At 45.5% G+C, this 18,059-nt stretch overlaps 1 protein-coding gene across 12 annotated transcripts in view; it reads right to left on the reverse strand.

The window, feature by feature from the left end:
- PLPP4 (phospholipid phosphatase 4) overlaps positions 1–18,059 on the reverse strand; it is a 491,600-nt gene that overhangs the window by 195,359 nt on the left and 278,182 nt on the right. For 3 of the 12 annotated variants that reach the window (XM_079900490.1, XM_079900489.1, XM_079900484.1), the window contains exon 1: positions 11,541–12,329. The exons of the other annotated variants lie outside the window; for them this stretch is intronic. In XM_079900490.1, coding sequence (XP_079756616.1) covers positions 11,541–11,596 — 56 coding nt within the window. In that variant the 5' untranslated portion in view covers positions 11,597–12,329. Of the gene's footprint in view, positions 1–11,540; positions 12,330–18,059 lie in introns of those variants that run through there. 12 annotated transcript variants of the gene reach the window in all.

The following is an 18,059-nucleotide window of genomic DNA, read 5'->3' on the forward strand; positions in this document are numbered from 1 at the left end:
TCTTGCCTCTTCACTCGATGCCAGCCCCTATATGCCAGCTGTTGTACTGTTGTACTTTTCAAGGTATTCTACTGTAAAATTAAAAATGTTTTCTTAATTCTTTGTGTTTGTTTTTATGTATTATTTGTGTGAAAAGTATTATAAACCTATTACAGTACAGTATTATATAGCCAATTGTGTTAGTTGGGTACCTAGGCTAACTTCGTTGGACTTACGAACAAATTGGATGTAGGAACGTGCTATTGGAAGGAACTCGTTCGTATGTGGGGGATTTACTGTAGCAGCAAGTGTTTGATTAGCCTAAAAGAAAAAGAAGAACAAGAACAGATGGAACAAATAAAAATCAAATAGCAAGGTGGTAGGCTTAAACCCCACCATATCAACTGCATTAACTGTAAATAACTTAACCACTCCAATTAAATGGCAGAGACTGGCCAGACTGGATAAAACTAAAAGGTACAACTAAAAGCTGTTTACAAGAGTCATACATTAAACATAAAAATACCGATAGGTTGAAAGTAAAAGGACTGAAAAATACATTCTGTGCGGACGTTAATCTCAAGAAAGATAATGTAGCTATATATTAATATTAGATAAAGTAGACTTTAAGATAAGGAATATTAACACAAAGATAGAAACTTCATAATAATAAAATGTTCAATTCATCAGAAGGAAAGAAAATTTAAGAACACTAAATAGAAGTGTAGACGTAGCAATTTGACTTCCAAATCACTAAAGGAAAAAAAGGGAGGTAACAAGGAAAACTTACGCTATTCAGCTAAAGCAAGAAACAAAAAGGGAAAAAACACAGAAATGAAGCACCACTTAAAGAAAACAGAGAATAAGTTGGCAGCAATACGATGAAATATTAGTTATCTCAAAAAATGTGAAAGCTTTAATTACCCCAGTTTGACAGAGGGAACATATCTTCACATTAAAAAGAACAAATTAAAAAGAACAAATTTAAAAGATTAAGGATTTGAATATCACAGCTAACTTGCTTTAATATATTTAGAGGTTTGTACCCACCATACAGAAACTATTCATTATGTTCAAACTATATAAATTTACAAAAATTTACACTGTATGTAAATTTAAAAATTGACTATGTATGTGGCCACACAGAAAGTTATAACAAATTATAAAACATAGAAATCACGCAAGCCACAGCCTCTGATCTCAGTTCAATGAAACCATTTTAGCACTATAATTACCCCCATATTTAAGACTAGGGAACTGAAGCACAGAGAGATAAAGCAACCTGCCCAGGTTCACATAACTAGTAAATAGCAGATCAGTGCTTTGAACTCAGGCATCCTGGCTTTGGATCCTGTAGTCTAAACCACCATCCTATGTCCCTTCTCAGGGAGAAGGGGCCATTTCCCCTCAGATATCTCAATAAACTATAAAACTACAATAATTAAAATGTTAGATTGAGCAACCAGGCAAACAGATAATCAGAATAGAATTCACTTGCAATCCATGGATATATGGAAGCTTGTACGTGATTAAGATGTCACTGAGAAAACAATGTCTATTTCATAATTGACAAACCACATGCAAGAAAAAAGTTAAATTCTCTACCTCACTCCATAAATTTTAAAAAATTCTCATACATTAAAGAATTAAAATTAAAGAATAAAAGTATACTAAGCAAAACAGAAGAATATTTCTGTTTTAGATGAGAACGGATTTTCTAAATAGAAGAGAAACTCTGAAACCATAAAGGAAAAGACTGATATATTTAACTACATCATTAAAATGTGCACAATAACAGAAATTGCAAAGAAACTTAAAAGTCAACCACAGAGGAAAAGTGTTTGCAACTTATGAAATAAAAGGTCAATAACTATAAGGAATAAAGCGCTGCTACACATCAGTAAGATAAATTTGAAGATCCAATAAAAGCATGGATAAAGGGAAATACAAGATATTTCACCTAAAAAAAATACAAATTTCCTATACATGAGTGAAAAGATATAAATGTCATATTCTCTCCCATGGTATAAATATAAAACATTAATAATATCCAACATTGGCAAGAATGTCAAAAAGTAGACACCTTTGAACTATTGGTAGAATGTAAACCAACAGTTTGGGTGGCAATTTGGCAGTACCCATCAAAACTCAAAATACATGTGGCCTTTGACTCAGAAATTTCATTTGCACAAGTTTATGACAATAGTACTTGAACAGGTACATTACAATATATGCACAACTGCCATGCTGTTTGTCATAACAAAAGATGAAAACACCCTATAACTCCTTGCATAGGTTAATCAGTTGAACACCACGCAGCCAGCAAGAAGAACAAGTAGATCTATAGAGATGGAAAATATCTCCAAGATATCGATACATTAAGTAAAAAAAAAAAAAAATTACTATAGATAAAATGTGTTCTCAGTTTTTAAAATATATAAATATGTGTTTAAAAGTTTAACTTTTAAAAGTGAAGGGAATGGAATTGGCAGAGATAAGTGACGGAGTTCAGGAAAACTTACACTTTTTGTACTGTTTTAATTTTTAAAACTATTTCATCATCTTAAAATAATGTTCAAGTGAGGAGAAACACATTCATTCCCATCACATTTACTTTTGTGTAATCCTTTCTAACATTTGCCCAGATCAGATATATTTCCAATAGTCTGGAAATACGATATATTCTTTATAGTGCTTTCTTTAACTGTAACATCATAAAATTTTACCCTGATTTTCAAAATGATGATTTTAATAGCTATATAGTATTTCTTTGTATCCATAATTTATGAAACCATTCTTCAAATGCTGACTACTTGAGTTTTAATTTATTTTTATTTGACAAATATATTTACTTTGTTTTGTATGAAACACAGTAATGAACATCTTTATACATGAGGATTTAGGATTTTGCACTTTTTACATCAGTGTTTCAACATATTTTTTAAGAGTTCTAAGTCAAAGGACAGGAATAACTTTATGACTGTCTATGCATTGCAATATTGCTCTTCAAAATTTGCAATTTGCAAATTTTGCAATTTGCAAATTTGCAATTCCACCTGCAGCATCTGATCATATCCGTTTCACCTTGCACATCCTGCGTGTTAATTCTTACCTTCTGATTTTCCTTTAAATATTTTAGTTGATATGAAATATAGGAGGGTTAATTTTTGACACATTCCCACTTCAGATATTTCTAAAACAATCACAAAACAATCATCCAGTATCCTATCTAGGATATTTCATTAGCTTCTTTTTTTTCCCCATAACAGGAAGACTCTAAATCAATTTTTCTAATTTTGTGTGAAAGTAATAAATGTTTACTGTAAAATAATTACACAACAAATGGCATAAAGAAAAAGCAAATATTATATAATCCCATCAGCCTGAAATAATCACCATTAAGACTGTTGTTTATAGCTATTTTCTTACAGACATAAATACAAATTGATTTTATTAATTACCACATTACAGTAGCCTTATGCATACTTATGTAACCTGCTTTTTATCACTTAACAGTTTATGGATATCCTCCAAGCTAACAAATAGTTATCTACATTATCTACAAACCTACTTTCGGTGGCTGCATTCGTTCATTGTAGTCCATAAAAAGCTTGTGCTAATCTATATGCAATATATTTTATTGTTTTTAGACGCATATTTTGCACTTCTATGGAAATCGAAGATTTAAACAAGATTGGTTATTTGTATTTTTGTTAGTTCCATGTTCTGTCCGCTGTCCTTATTTATTTTTTTTTGGAAAAGCTCTTTTCTTCTCATACTGATTGGTAAGAGTTCTCTGTATTTGAGAAGCATTAACTCTGAACTCTGGAAATTAGGACAACAGTATCACTTCTTGGGGTGGGGTCTGCAAAGATTAAGTCATCTAGGGTGTGACAAGTGCCTAGTACAAAGCTGGCTGGCACACTGTTAGTGTTGAAACTTGTTTCCTTTAACCAAGATGGAGAAACAGGTCTATTAAAGGATACCTACGCATATCAACCACTTCTCTTTCTCAATGGCTTCTTGGACAATTATTCAGAACACTTTCCCCAAACTTCCTAAATCCCAGTTCCAGGTTCATCGCTGCTGTGGCACTGAAATCTACACTCATTATTATTATTACATTGTGACATTAGATATCTTTTATTGACCTGTATCTCGGCCTCCCCAAAGGAAGGAAGAGAGACGGAGGAAGCAAAGGAGATTGGCTTAAACAACTACCATGTGTCACATGTTACATACCTTCATCTTTAAGCCTCCTGGGCAGATATCTTGTCCCCGCTTTACGGATGAGGAAGCCGAGGCACATCTTTATCATCAGCAGTCAGGATTTAACTCCAAAGCCCATGAGCTGACTTTGGTGCCATGCTGCCCACCCTGCTGCAGAGTAGGGACCCGGTTCTAGGCATCCTCATGTCATTCACCAGGGCTACCACATACTTTACACAAAGTAACTGACCAACGAATGGAGACTAAAGCAGCATACAGACTGCAGCTCTCTTTCAGAATCTGAGACAGACAAAAAGGACCAAATCCTCTTTAAAAACCTCAGATGAGTAACCTAGCATTTCCACTCCTCAGGACATACGCCACAGGAATTACAAATATGTTCATTAAAAACAAAAGCAGCATTATGCTTAATAGCCAAACCCACAAATAAGCCAAATATCCATAAATGATATCCATAAACTGAGTAAACGAAGAGGTACCGTCATGCAATGACATGCTCTACGGCAAAGAAAAGTAACAAACTGCAGCTATGCACGACATGGATGAGTCTCAAAAGAAGCCGGGAACAAAACCCAAAAAAGCCACAGAAGAAAGTACACACTGCATGATGCCACCTACACGGAGTTCAAAAATGCTGTTAGAAGTCAGAGTGATGGAGACCCTCAGCGTGGCAGAAGGGGGCTCAGAGGGTGGAAGGTATTCTGGGCAGCTGTACAATTATGAATCATACACTTTTCTTTGTGTATATTATTTTTAGGTTGGACTAAAATGAAATTCCCATTTCTGTAGGTCAAAACAGTCAAATATCAGCAATTTTATATGTTTCAAACTAATATTTCAATAAAAACACATTTTAAAAACCCTCTGGAAAAGGAAAAGAAATATCTAGCATTGATCAGCAGACTGCACCCTCTCTGAAAACCAACCTAGATGCTACTGCAGCTTCTGACCCTGTTTCTTGCTCCTTTGTTTTTGCTGAAGACATAGTAACAATTTGTGCCTCACCTTGGCGGGACAATTTTTCACAGTCACACATTAAAAGACTGTGATGAAGCCGTCCCCGGGCTCCACAGACCCAGCCCCTCCCGGCTTCCTGCTCACCCATCCCGGGCATCTCCAAGTCCTGTACGAATTCACTTCCTCACTGTGAACCAGTGTTGCTAATTCATTCACAGAACACTAAGATTATACGTTTTAAAGAAGCAATATTAGTAAGATGATTTTCATATTTAAAAACACAATCACAGAAAAATAGAGGTACAGAGCTTTTCCAAGCCTTGTGTGGGTCATAAAAGGCATAATCTTTATAACTAATTGAGATAACTTTATCCAAAAGCTATGAAACTAATGATCTCCCTTTATGGTGTTATAAGCATTTATCTCCCTGTGGAAAAACATCAACAATCCTCAGAATTCCGGGTACAGCCGACTCATTTTACAGTGGCAAATAATATTTCAAACAGAAGGATGTTCCATGTATCAGATAACAAAGCAGACGCCTTCCCGGGCGGGGGAGAAGTGCTGGGCATACTTGGTCCAGCATGCACCAGCTGGGGGTGGAGGGGGTGTCTGATGGAAGAACTGTCTGCACCAGGCTTCTAGCAGAACTCTGTATGGTGAACACAGACTGAGAAGTAAATGACATGAACACAGACTCAGAAGTAAATGATGGGAACACAGCATTTTCCTTACACATTATCAAATGCTGTTAGGCTGATAACACTTCTGATTTCAATGTCCTAGAATCACTGCTGTAAAAGGCCAGCAATTTGTCACCATTGAGAAGCTACAGGGCTGAGATACCCGCTGCCACCTTCCATCAGACAGACAGCAGCCCACGCTGAGAAATGGGGGTACAGCTCACTGAATGAACTCATGGGAAGTTACATACCTTACTTTGGGGGGCTAAAAGGAATCATCTGAAATGTATTGAAAAGAGTCTATTATTTTATAGAAATCCCGCAGTAAATCATTTGTAATAAGAGTATCATTAGCTACCTATGGCATTTCTCTTTAGTGTATATTATGGTTTCATCTTAGTAAAAGGATAATAATAATCACATTACCATTGTTGAGACTCTCTCGTTTAATACTCGCAAGGCTTACACCCATGGATGCAGTTAATACTCCCGTCGAACAGACGGAGAAGCACAGACTGAAGCAGGATAACTACTTTGCTAAAAGGCTCACACAGCTAAGTGGCAAAACCAGGATTAAAGCCCCAGTAACCCAGTGCCAGAGGCCATGACTGTGACCACTACACTACACTGCCGTCCTTAGACACTACATATAAGTAACAGGAATTCACAAGAGTGGGAAGAAGACACCTAATTGTTGGTATATGTACTGCAGGCACTCACAGCACCTTATTTAATAAAACCCAATGAAGTAGGAAATATTCCCACTTCCCCCATGAAAAAAACTGAGGTTCAGAGATTTTAGGAAACTTGCTAGTTAGTGGCAGAACCAAAATCCAAACCCAGACCTTCCAGCTCCAAAGCCCAAGGTCTAACGTTTACACTTTGCCTCAAACAACTCTCTCTAGAGAGGGAGCAAAATTATTACAGGTGTATTAGTTAGATACAACAGAATAGACGTTTGCTACTGGAGCTAATCAGTCCCCAAATGCAAAAAGTTTCCTTCCGTTCCACAGAGCTCACCTCCAATAGCAGCTGTCCTGCTGTTGGCATCTGGCAGCTCTGCCATCTCAACACAGAGCTCCATGCTCGCCGTCAACACAGAAGGACAATGACAGGCCACCAAACGGGAATGATGTTGCCTCAACCGGGAGGTGACACCTGTCACTCTTCCCATGTTCCCTACGGTCCCACCTAAAGGCAGGGGTTTGGGAACGTTAGTCTTCCGTGTAGCCAGAAAGGAGAAAAGAAATAGAGGCAACACTTGACCACAAGAGGGTCTCAAGCTACTGTAGACTGCACAGCAGTTCCCCAATGTGGTGGAGAGAAGGCTCACCTGTTGAAAATGCAGATTCCCGGGGCTCCACTCCATAGGTTGATCCAGGTAAGTCTGAACTGAGCCCCAGGTAATCCAGGTGCAGGTGGTCAGCAGACTGCACTTCAGGAAGCCTTGCTCTGGATAGATGCAAAACACTCAGAGGTCTATAAACACAATCATCGGAAGCTGAGTGCCCTCTGGGGAGCTCTCCCGAGGTGCCGACCACCCAAGGCCCAGGTGGGAGAATACGGAAAGCAAAGAAGACAGACATGCAGACTCCAGACATGTAACCTGCACAGAAGGCGGAATAAACCGTGGGCTCCCGGAGAGCACAGAGGGGCCCAGCGGCGGCGGCACAGCTGTGCACGGTCACTCCCAGAAGGAAACAGGGCCTAGGTGCCCAAGGGAACTGCCGTTTCCCCCCACTGGGCATGTATCTGATCACGGTGCTTTTTTGTTTCAAACTTCCCAGGGCTCCCCTGTGAGTGCCTATAAGGGAACGTCCACGCTTCCTGACAGGGCACTGAGACCATCCACGTTCTTGTCCCAGGATCACTTCCTGCCCCTCTTACCACCCACATGTTGTGCTGAGGCCACACGTGGTGACCTGATCCCACCCAAAATGTGCCTCCAGGCTTCTGCTCCAGGACACTCTATCTGCAGGAATGTCTTTGGGCCCAGGCGCTCTGCACCTACGATGCACTGCTCAAGACTCAGGTGAGAGAGGTCAGCTCTAAGCAACCTTCCCTGGCAACTGTCTCTCCTTGTCATTCCTCCTAGGACTAATTAATTCCTCCAAGTAAAACTGAGCACTCTGCTCCACCTACCATAACCATCCCCCACCTAGAGTCTTAGACTGGACTCTTAGGGGTAATGAAGAAAGATCTGCTAGCTACTGCCGATATTCCAAAAATCCTCCTGACAGCCAAGGCCCTGGAGCAAGTCACCTGAACCGGCTAAAGTGCCAAGTTTCCTTGTGCCTGTTTGGAATTACACATACTGAAGTTTACTAATGATAGAGAAAGAAAATGACTACAACTGCAGGCACCTAGAAGAGGCCAAACATGCATCTGCCGACTGGATGGGGAGGCAGGGGGATAACAAACAGTGGTGCCTGGTGTGCTTGCTCTGCCAGACTTCGAGCTCCTTGGAGGCGCTCGACCTTCAGCCTCCAACCATCCCCGGCACCTGCACACGCCTCCTGCATAGGAAGAGCTCAAAGAAGGATGCTGGGTGGATCTGAGGTGAGGCAAACACTGTTTCCTGAGCAGCCTGGCATCCTAAGCAGACCCCCAGCCCCTGGAAGGACATGCCAGACAGGGAGCCTCCAGGAGCCACAGGGAGGGAGAGAGAAGGAGGGAGGGACGGAGGCACAGAGGGAGAGATTGAAGACCCCAGGTCCTGCCTAGAGGCCCCTTTGCTCTTACTTAGGGACTGCGGGAAAGGCAGAGAGAAGGCGCTCCCACGGGCTCCTTCCGTCCTGCTGCCACCCAGGACGCCAGCAGGGGTTCTCTGAGTGTTTCTGCACCTGCTAAAGCCAGCACTGGACCTCTAGGCCCACAAGCCTCCCAGCACTAAAGTCAGCCTCAAAGCTACACCTCATAATTTGATTTATCTTAAACATTGATTCCTCAAACCAATTTATTTCCTTTTAGGTTAAACTTTATGTGCCGGCCCTAATTTTCGTTACTCGTTACTAATTTTCTTCTCAGTGGTTTGAGCTTCTCAGCCAGGACCAAGTACTTCTCGGGTGCTCTATGGAGAGTGTCCCATGGAAAGCCTCCTCTTGGAATCCTGAATCATCAAACCTCAGCACTAAGCCTCATCTACAGACAGAGAACCAGTTCCTTAAGAGAACAAGGGAAAGCAGATATCCCTACTACCTATGGATCCAAAAACGCACTGCATTAGCACTAACCTCAAATCTCTGGGAGCACGTGGGCACTGGGTGGAGGGAGTCTACTCTTATGCAGAGCAAATCCGATCAGAGAACAAGTGCATCCACAGATGATGTTCCCCCAGAGGCACAAGTTTGCAAAGACGTAAGGTATCCCCCCCCAAAGATTACTCTCTTATCCTGAGAAATAAAGTAGCTATACCAAGCAGAACCAGATAGTATCAACTAAGTTGGACCCCACAGCAGAGCAACTGGATTCGGCTTGCCCAGAGGGACTTTCTAAGCCTACTGGAGTGAAGCCCTGCTACTGAGACCACCACCTTCATAAGCAGGGGGGAGTTCAAGCCACTGAAGCTTGCCATCAGACCAGCGCCGGCAAAAGGAAGAATAAAACTCCCCCCGAAAGTCAGCCTCTGTCATCTCGCCAGAAGCTTATCTGAGAAAACAAAGGGTCATCTGTATCTGTGTGCTCCAAACCGGTTCTTCCGGAAGTCATTATCTGCCTGATGATAACAGCATCTGAGCTTCCCAGGTTCCCAGGGAGTCTTGCACAGATACCAAAGCTGGTCTTTGCAGGTAAAAGAGCCACAGTTGGACTCACTGTTAATATTTCCAATTTGATATGAAACCAGGGGATCATCCAAAAATGCCATCAGCGCCCAAGAGTATCCCTTTGGGTGATAGCAGATCCCCCAGTAAGTAATTCATACAAAGGGGAAGTTTGGAGAAAAGAATATAAACTGCCTGGTTTTTACAGAACATCCTTAGAGGAAGCAAGAAGCACATAAAATAACAATTATCAAAAATTCCCAAATCCACTGCATAGACCATTCATTATATATTTGTAAACATCTCGAGAATGTCTGGGGGGACGTTTGAAGGGATATCTGAAAATAATATAAATATTTACATATTATTGGACCCTTTTTTTATCTGACAATTCCCAGCGGCAATCAAAAGAGCCTGCGCACTTTATTTCAGTGTTACTCACACAAACATTCCAACAAATGGTAAATTCTACCGCGCACTGAACACTATTTTATCATTTCTATCACACAGTAATTTAACGGGGCTTAGCCTATCTGCCAGTTGGAAATTGTCCCCAACTGACCACAAGGCAAGTACTAGTTTTAATGTATATTCCAAAGGTAGAAAAATAGATTAAGAGGAGGGAAAAGTGTTTTCTGTTTTCCCAAGTGCATCAGGACACACCCGAAGTTCTCCTTCCTTCTTCCCACTGAGTAACACTAGTGTTTAGTCAGAAGCTAGGAGAGGGGTCTTTTCTGCACCTGAGGGAGCTCACGGCTTGTTCTGGCGGTGTGAATAAACACTCTAGATGAATTTCGCCCCTCGTAAAGAACATGCAAGAAAGGGCATTTCTTTGTATGTGTATACCCTGGGCTGCACGGAACAGAAGTCATCTCACAGCCTCCCACCTGCCACCAATGACTCCGTATCCGGGGCAGAAATCCAGAGAGGGGCCTCCTGTTTGGAATAGCTCAGTGGGCTTTAAAAAGAAGTCAAATCCAGAAAGTTCATGCAACTTAAATATGCAAAATGTGTCTGAAAACAGCCATGGGCACGGGAGGACAGAGAATCTGACCTCCTAATGGAGGGACAAGTGTAGATGTGGGTGCCTAGGTGACAGGAGATGACAGGAGGCTGTGAAGTGGGTCTGAGCTGGTGTTCTGGGCTTGGATCTGAAAGGCAGCGACATGACAGGGGCCGGGAGGCGGGCGGCGGGTCCCCGTGGCGCACTGGGGCTCAGACGTCTCTGAGAGAACCTGCGCCAGCGCCCCCTCCGAGACCGCTCTTTCCGGGCACCCACTGCTCGGGGCCCCACCGGGCGTTCCGCTGCTGCCCTAAGCGGATACGGACTCGGCACAGACCTCCGGGCGTATGAAGCCCGCACCCCGGGGCTGCGGCCCCGGACTTCCGAGCCTCCGCAGCAACAGTTTTCCAGCGGGAGAACTACCGCAAACGCCTCCAGGGAAAACGCTCACCCGGACCCGCGGCGCCAAAGCCAGGGACGCGCACGCGGCGGGCAATGAGCGATGCGGCTAGGAGCGGAGGCTGCAAACGTCGGGCTCGGAAGATCACACACAAGGAGAAACTTCCCGAGGACGCCAACGAGGATCGCGTCTGCGTCCTGGGAAGCAGCCAGAATCCCCCGGCAGGTGGTGCGGAGCCGGTGAAAGGCGCAGGCGAGGGGACCCGAGCGGCAGCCGGAGCCGCTCCCCGGCGCGACGCGGGTGACGGGAACAGGTCTCAGCCTCGCGCACGCGGGTCCCTTCACGCCCAGAGTCCCAGGAGGGAGACCGGGAGGGTCTCTCTTGGTCCCCTAGGACACATCCCTAGCGCGGAGAGGGACTCTCGAATCCTGGCCCCGGCAGGACGCAAACAAACTTGGGGCACCGAGACGCTCGGTCCGTGGATCCCCGAGTCCGGGCGCCCCCGCCCGCGGCGCGCCACTACTTACACGAAGACCCCGAAAAGCAGGGCTCGGACCCCGATCTCGATGGCCAGTTCTCGCATGGTGCGGCCGGAGCAGCTCCCGCGGCGGCTGCTGCTGGTGCTATCCGCGGCTCCCCCGCAGCTCGGCCGGCGCCGGCTCTCCAGACCCCGGGCGGCGAGGGAGGCGCGCTCCAGGCCGCGGGCGGGGGCGGGGGGAGGGGGGCGGGCGGCGGGGAGGGCTAAGCCCAAACCTCCTGCCTGAGGCTCCGGGGCTCAGGGACACCGCGCTGGCCGCTCCCGACGCTCCCGGGCCCGAGCGGAGGACGCCTCGGGGACTTCCCGCTCCCTGCGCCGGGCACCGCCTCCGCGTCCTGAGCCCTCGCCGTGCGCTCGCGGCCAGGCGAGGGGAAGCCCGGGGAAGCCCGGCCGCCGCCGCCGCCTCCCCTGCGCGCTCCCCGCCAGTGGGCGGCCCCTGGGCTCGGCGCCCGGGCAGCGCGCTCCCTGGGCTCTGCCTGCGGCCCGTCTCCTCGCTCGGCCTCTGACTCTCGCTCTCGGGTCTCTCGCTCCCTGGCACACGCTCGCACGTGGGCAGGTAGTAGGAGAGCGCTTTGGGAATTCCCTCCGGCTCCAGACAGCCCTGGTACTCACTGTTCGTGCCAGCCAGCGCTGCCTCCCATCCGTTTTCTGCCCTTCCTACATCTTTCTAACCTGGAATCATTTCTTTTTTTCTAGGAAGTTCCCCCGAGATTACTCGCAGGCATTGCTTTGCCCTCCGGAAGAGCCAGCCACACTCCAGGGTCCTGGCACAGACTGAGCAAAGGCGAGCCTGACTCCTCGCCATGCCACCAGCGCCAGGCCAGGGGACCCCTCCCGCGCAGCCCCCAGCAGCTTTGGACCGCGCTGTGAAATGTGTCCTACCCCAGCCGTCAGTGTCGCTCATCGCTGACACAGCACTGTCATCAGCACCCGAGGCAGCAGGGGCTGCAGGGAGGACCAGAAGCCTCATCCTCAGGGTTCTGAGTCAAAGGCCAGATCCTCACTGGTGACCTGAGGGTCGGGACCTCAAGCCAGAGCCCAGCGAGGGTTAGGCTTTGCTTTCCCATCACCTGTCAGGACTGTGTATATTTCTCAGAATTTGCACTTGTCTTTATTAATTTAAACCAAATGGACATTCAAGATGCAAAACTCATATTAACCATAACCATTAGGTTGTCTCTGGGTAGCCCAGATCTCTTCTGGGTTTTGTGAGCTGGGAAAATGGATTCGAATGTAGTTCCTGGGAACGAGGACCCATAGCTCGGCCTCGGACAAGAGGGAGAGTAGGAAGAAAGAAGACCTGAGGAGGAGGCCTTAGGCATCAGCAAAGGGCAAAGAGACCCTACCTCCAAAGGGACATATGATGGATCCAAGACATCTCAGGATCTAGGAAAGAGAGGCAGACAGATGAGGAACAATCCTGGCTCTGTGTGGAAGGGACTCCATCCTGGGAGCCCCAGAGGCAGGAACTGTATCTAGTTAGCTTGTCACTGTATACACAATGCCTGGCACACTGTGCTTGGTAAGTATTCGGTGAATGAATGAATGAATGGACTATATAAATCAGTCACGTGGGGTGTCAGATGTGGATAGAGTAGGAAGGACTTGGAGGAAGGAGGTGTGGGTCTGTCTCCTCTGTACCTTGGGCCCTACAACTACCCTGGACACAACTGGGCTGGGTTGTGGTGTAGGAGAGCCCATAGTAACTCAGTGAACTCTAATGACCCAGATCCGAGACTGTCAGGTGGCCAGATTCCAGATTACTAACAAGAGCCCACGATATTAACACATCACTTACCTATAAGCATCAACTGAGCAGATAGGCAGACAAGGAACCATGAAGAAACATTAAGGAGCTATGCAAAGCAGTACCAATCACAGTCCCAAAGGAGTGCTTCAGAAAACTGGATCACTCAGAGATCAGGGTTGGAGTCATTCCTTTGGTCTGGGGGGGCCAGAGCACAAAGCCTTGTCAAGGAGAGTTGGTTCTTAAAAGGCAAAGGAAATTCCAAGTGAGGGCAAAAGCACAAGTAGGTGAAGCGGGCAGAAGGTGGAAGGGGTATGGAGGGCAGAGTGGATTGACCTCGTGGCAGAGCTGAAGGTTAAATTCATGGTGGAGACCTAATTGTGTTGGTCCTGCCCACCAGGAACTGTTATCAAGATCACAGAATTAAGGACTTCCCTGGTGGCACAGTGGTTGGGAATCCACCTGCCAATGCAGGGGACACGGGTTTGAGCCCTGGTCTGGGAGGATCCCACATGCTGTGGAGCAACTAAGCCCGTGTGCCACGGCTGCTAAGCCTGCACTCTAGAGCCCACGAGCCACAACTACTGAGCCCGCATGCCACAACTACTGAAGCCCGTGCACCTAGAGCCTGTGCTCTGCAACAAGAGAAGCCACCACGATGAGAGGTCCGCACACTGCAGCGAAGAGTAGCCCCTGCTCGACGCAACTAGAGAAGGCCCGTGTGCAGCAACGAAGACCCAATGCAACCAAAAGTAAATAAATAAAATTGATTCTTTAAAAAAAAAAAGATCACAGAATTAGAATCTTTGTGTAACATTTTCTTGATCATTTCTTGCTTGTATTAGAGATGCCTAGAGAAGGAGTTTGAAAGGGCATGTGACCTCACTGCTGCCGTCATGAAGAAGTGACTTTGAAACACAGATCTAAAGAGCTGCCCAGTTCAACTCCCCATCTGATGCTTGAACCGATTCTGTGCTCTCCCCACAGCGTGGTCATCCTGTACTTACTGGAAATCCTGCCACTGATAAAGAATTCACCCTTGAGGGAGCTTGTACCCTCTTCAGACAGCTCTGTTGAAATCTCTTCCTTAAAGGGAATCGCAACAAAACGCCGTCCTGTAACTTGTATCAATGCATTAGTCCTGCTCCGCCTGCTCCCGCCCCTTGCCTGCTAGCTGCACAGAACTGACACCGTCAGAACTTCTGGGGCGCCAAGGAACAGCTGGCTCAACCCAAATTCATTAAAAAAAAAAAAAAGAAGAAGAAGAATTTGAAAGTTCAGGGGAAGATCAGGCTTCAGGCACAGCTGGATTCAGGATCTAAGCAATGTCACCAGGACTTGATTCTTTCCACCTCTGCTCTGTCTGCACTGTATTGGCTTCAGTCTCGGGTTCCTGGTAGTTACAAGATGATTGCCAGAAATCCAGCTTTCCATGCTCTCAGGATCAAATTTAACGGGAAAGACCTCTATCTTGATGCCAGCAGTCCCAACAAAAGTGTCACTGAATGTCACTGGCACTGCCCAGCCCTGAAGCAATCACCATGGTCTGGGTATCATGATGGCTTGATTGTCTCAGGCCTGGGTCACATGCTTCATCCCTAAGCTGGGAGTGGAACCTTCACCCAGTGCCCCTGAGCTGAGAATGGGAGAAAGTGGACCCACAAATACAGGGCTGATGCTTTGGAGAAGGGAAAATGTTGGAGGTAGAGCAAACTAACATAGGCCAGGATACCCCCCTTCCATGCCACAACCGTGCAGACTGCAGAAAACTAGCGTGCTTCCCTGAGTTCTTGTCCTGCCCCTCAGTCTTTAACCAGTAGAGGAGTTATCCACCATAAGGCTGCCCTGCCTCTGCTTTGTCATGCAGACTCACAGAACTGCCTTTAAACAAAGCTTCAATGTCACCCAGAGGCTCCTCTTCAGCTGCCCGGTCCCTTCCATCTCCACGCCTTTTGGCAACTCTGTCACCTGCTCAAATAATCCCCTTTCTTGTTTACCAAAGCCAGCTGTCAAGGGAAAGCTCTAGCCTTGTTCATTACATAAACCTGCATCAGGATATTCCATGGTGTGTCTGTCCATCTCTCTCTCTCTCTCACAGAGAATTTATTATTTAAGCCAGGTCCCTCTTGAAGGGCAGTCCCCATGAAAGGGACTAAAGATGCCATCCTCGGTGTCCCAAACCCCACAAAGCGGGAGGCCACTCCCATGGGTGTGGGGTGGCCAGCTCCAGCAGCTGTCTAGCTGTGAACGTGTGCCAGAGAGTAGAGACCCTCAAAGCGCCATGGTGCTGCAGCAGCACATGCATGAGTGGACAAGCGAGTGAAGTAAAAGCAGGTTACAAAAAGCAATCCAGCCAGGTGCCCAGCTTGGCAGCCCCTGCTGGGTCTTCAGAAGACTCCCATGGAACGTGATGAGTTCTCTAGAGAAGGAAGCATGGGTCAGAGGCTCTAGCAGTCTCAGAAACATTCTATCATTAGAAATAAACACGCCAATCCCTTACCAAGATAAAGTGAGCACCACAACTGTAAAATGTGAGATTGATCTTTGCAAAATCACTTCAGAACGTAGACACTCGAATGGGCGCAGCTTCCCTCAGTGCCTCTGTGGCTGCACACATTTTCAAAGTGCCACTTGGGGAAAATCTCTCGTATTTCATATTGAGCTGATGGGCATGCCAAGAAAATCACCCTCATCCCTTCGTAGTCATGCCTCTGCTGCTGGATTTTTTCTTTAAATTCCCAAATGGTATTGTCCAGTATGATGATCCCATATTGATCAGATTTTTGGCTATTTCTAAAAACCAAAGCCACTTTCAGAAAACACAAATTTGCAACCATTTCTTATAATGTCATTTCCAAAAGTTATACTTTGTATCTCCATGATACCCACCTAGCTGCTCTAAGAGTGTGGCCTGGAAACAGGCAGCCAGCATGGTGACCCTTCCCTATGGAGACCCACACATCCAGGCTTTCCACTGTGGTTGCCTGGTATGAACCTGCTGATGTGCCTAAAACACCAGGGATCAAGAGAGGAATTTCAGAAGAGGTCATCAAGTTCAACTTGGTTCACGAATATCTTCCACAAGGGTTTCAATAAATATCTGTCTGCTTGAACACCTCAAGGGATGAGGAACTCACTCACTGCTCATTCCATCTCTGGAGAGACCTATTGCCATTGACGTTTGAGTAGAAACAGACTTGACTGTAGCCTACATCCGTGGCCCCAAATTGTGCTTTGGGGACCACACAGAATATATTCGATGCCTATTCTTCTATGTTATGGCTCTTTAATTATTCTACAACTGGAAAGGAAGAGAGATAGAGATAAGAACGGAGGGAGAGACGGAGAGGAAGAGAGAGAGTAGGTCTTCTCTTTTCCAAGTTAAATATTCTCAGTTCTTTCACCTTCTGGTAGTAATATTTATAAGACCTCTGAGGATATAGCACTGCAGACCCAACACTGAAGTGCATTAAGCCAAATTCCACATAATAAAAGGCAATGTTCCTACTCCCGGGAAAGGGATAAAGCACACTGAAAGTGATTTAACCCTTTAACATCTTCAGAGTAGTTGTTAGGCCATCAAAGGAGAAAATGTACGCATTAATGAAGTCTTCAGGGAAAAACGTTACTTCAGTTCTTAGAAAGCTTTAAGTTAGAAACTTTCTTTTTTAGCAGGATTTTGTCTCTTATTTTCAAATTCATCATGCGAAAAGTCAGAGTAACACTACCTTTACTTTGTCCAAAAAGAAATCTTTGTAAGGGAGCCATCAATAGGATTCTCATTGCCACAGATGCTCTGTCACAAATTAGAATCTTGGAATATTAGTGCAAGGGAAAAAAATTAAAGATTAAGAAGTCTTTGTTCTTAGTGCACAGCCAGTTCTGCTCCTTCGCTTGTGGGTGGTCCAGGGCCTTGCCAAGACCTGCCTCAGGGAGTCAGGGGCAGGACCCAAGTTCCCTCATTCGCAGTCCTGTGCTCTTTAATGGCACCTAGCTGCATCTTGGGTGAAATCTGATTGTTATGTTGATTTGTGTTTCCCTGATGGCTAATGATGTTGAGCATCTTTTCATGTGAGTTTTGGCCATTCTTTCATCTTCTTTTGTGAAGTATCTCTGTGTGTTTGTTGCCTATTTTTTAATTGGATTTTGGTTTTTATTATTGATTTGAAGGAGGTTTTTTTTTGTTTTTTTGTTTTGTTTTGTTTTGTTTTTGCGGTACGCGGGCCTCTCACTGTTGTGGCCTCTCCCGTTGCGGAGCACAGGCTCCGGACGCGCAGGCTCAGCGGCCATGGCTCACGGGCCCAGCCGCTCCGCGGCATGTGGGATCCTCCCAGACCGGGGCACGAACCTGCGTCCCCTGCATCGGCAGGCGGACTCTCAACCAGTGCGCCACCAGGGAAGCCCAGAAGGAGTTTTTAATATATTCTGAACCCTAATCCTTTCTTAGACATACATATTACAAATATCTCCTACCTGTGCCTTAACTTTTCATTTTCTTTACAGTACCTTTCGAAGGGCACTCATTTTTAATTTTGATGAAGTCCAACTTATCAATTTCCTCTTTCATGGTTGTTCATTTGCCTGCTCCACATCTGTGAAGATTTTCCCCTATGTTTTCTTCTAGAAGCTCTATAATGTTAGCTTTCACATTTAGGTCTATGTTATGTCTCAAATTAATTTTTGCATGTGGTATAAAGTAGGGGCTGAGGTTCTTTTTTTCATAAGGATATCCGGTTACTCAGCATTGCTTGTTAAGAATAC

This window comes from Stenella coeruleoalba (genome assembly GCF_951394435.1).
Source record: "Stenella coeruleoalba genome assembly, chromosome: 16".
Classification (NCBI taxonomy): domain Eukaryota; kingdom Metazoa; phylum Chordata; class Mammalia; order Artiodactyla; family Delphinidae; genus Stenella; species Stenella coeruleoalba.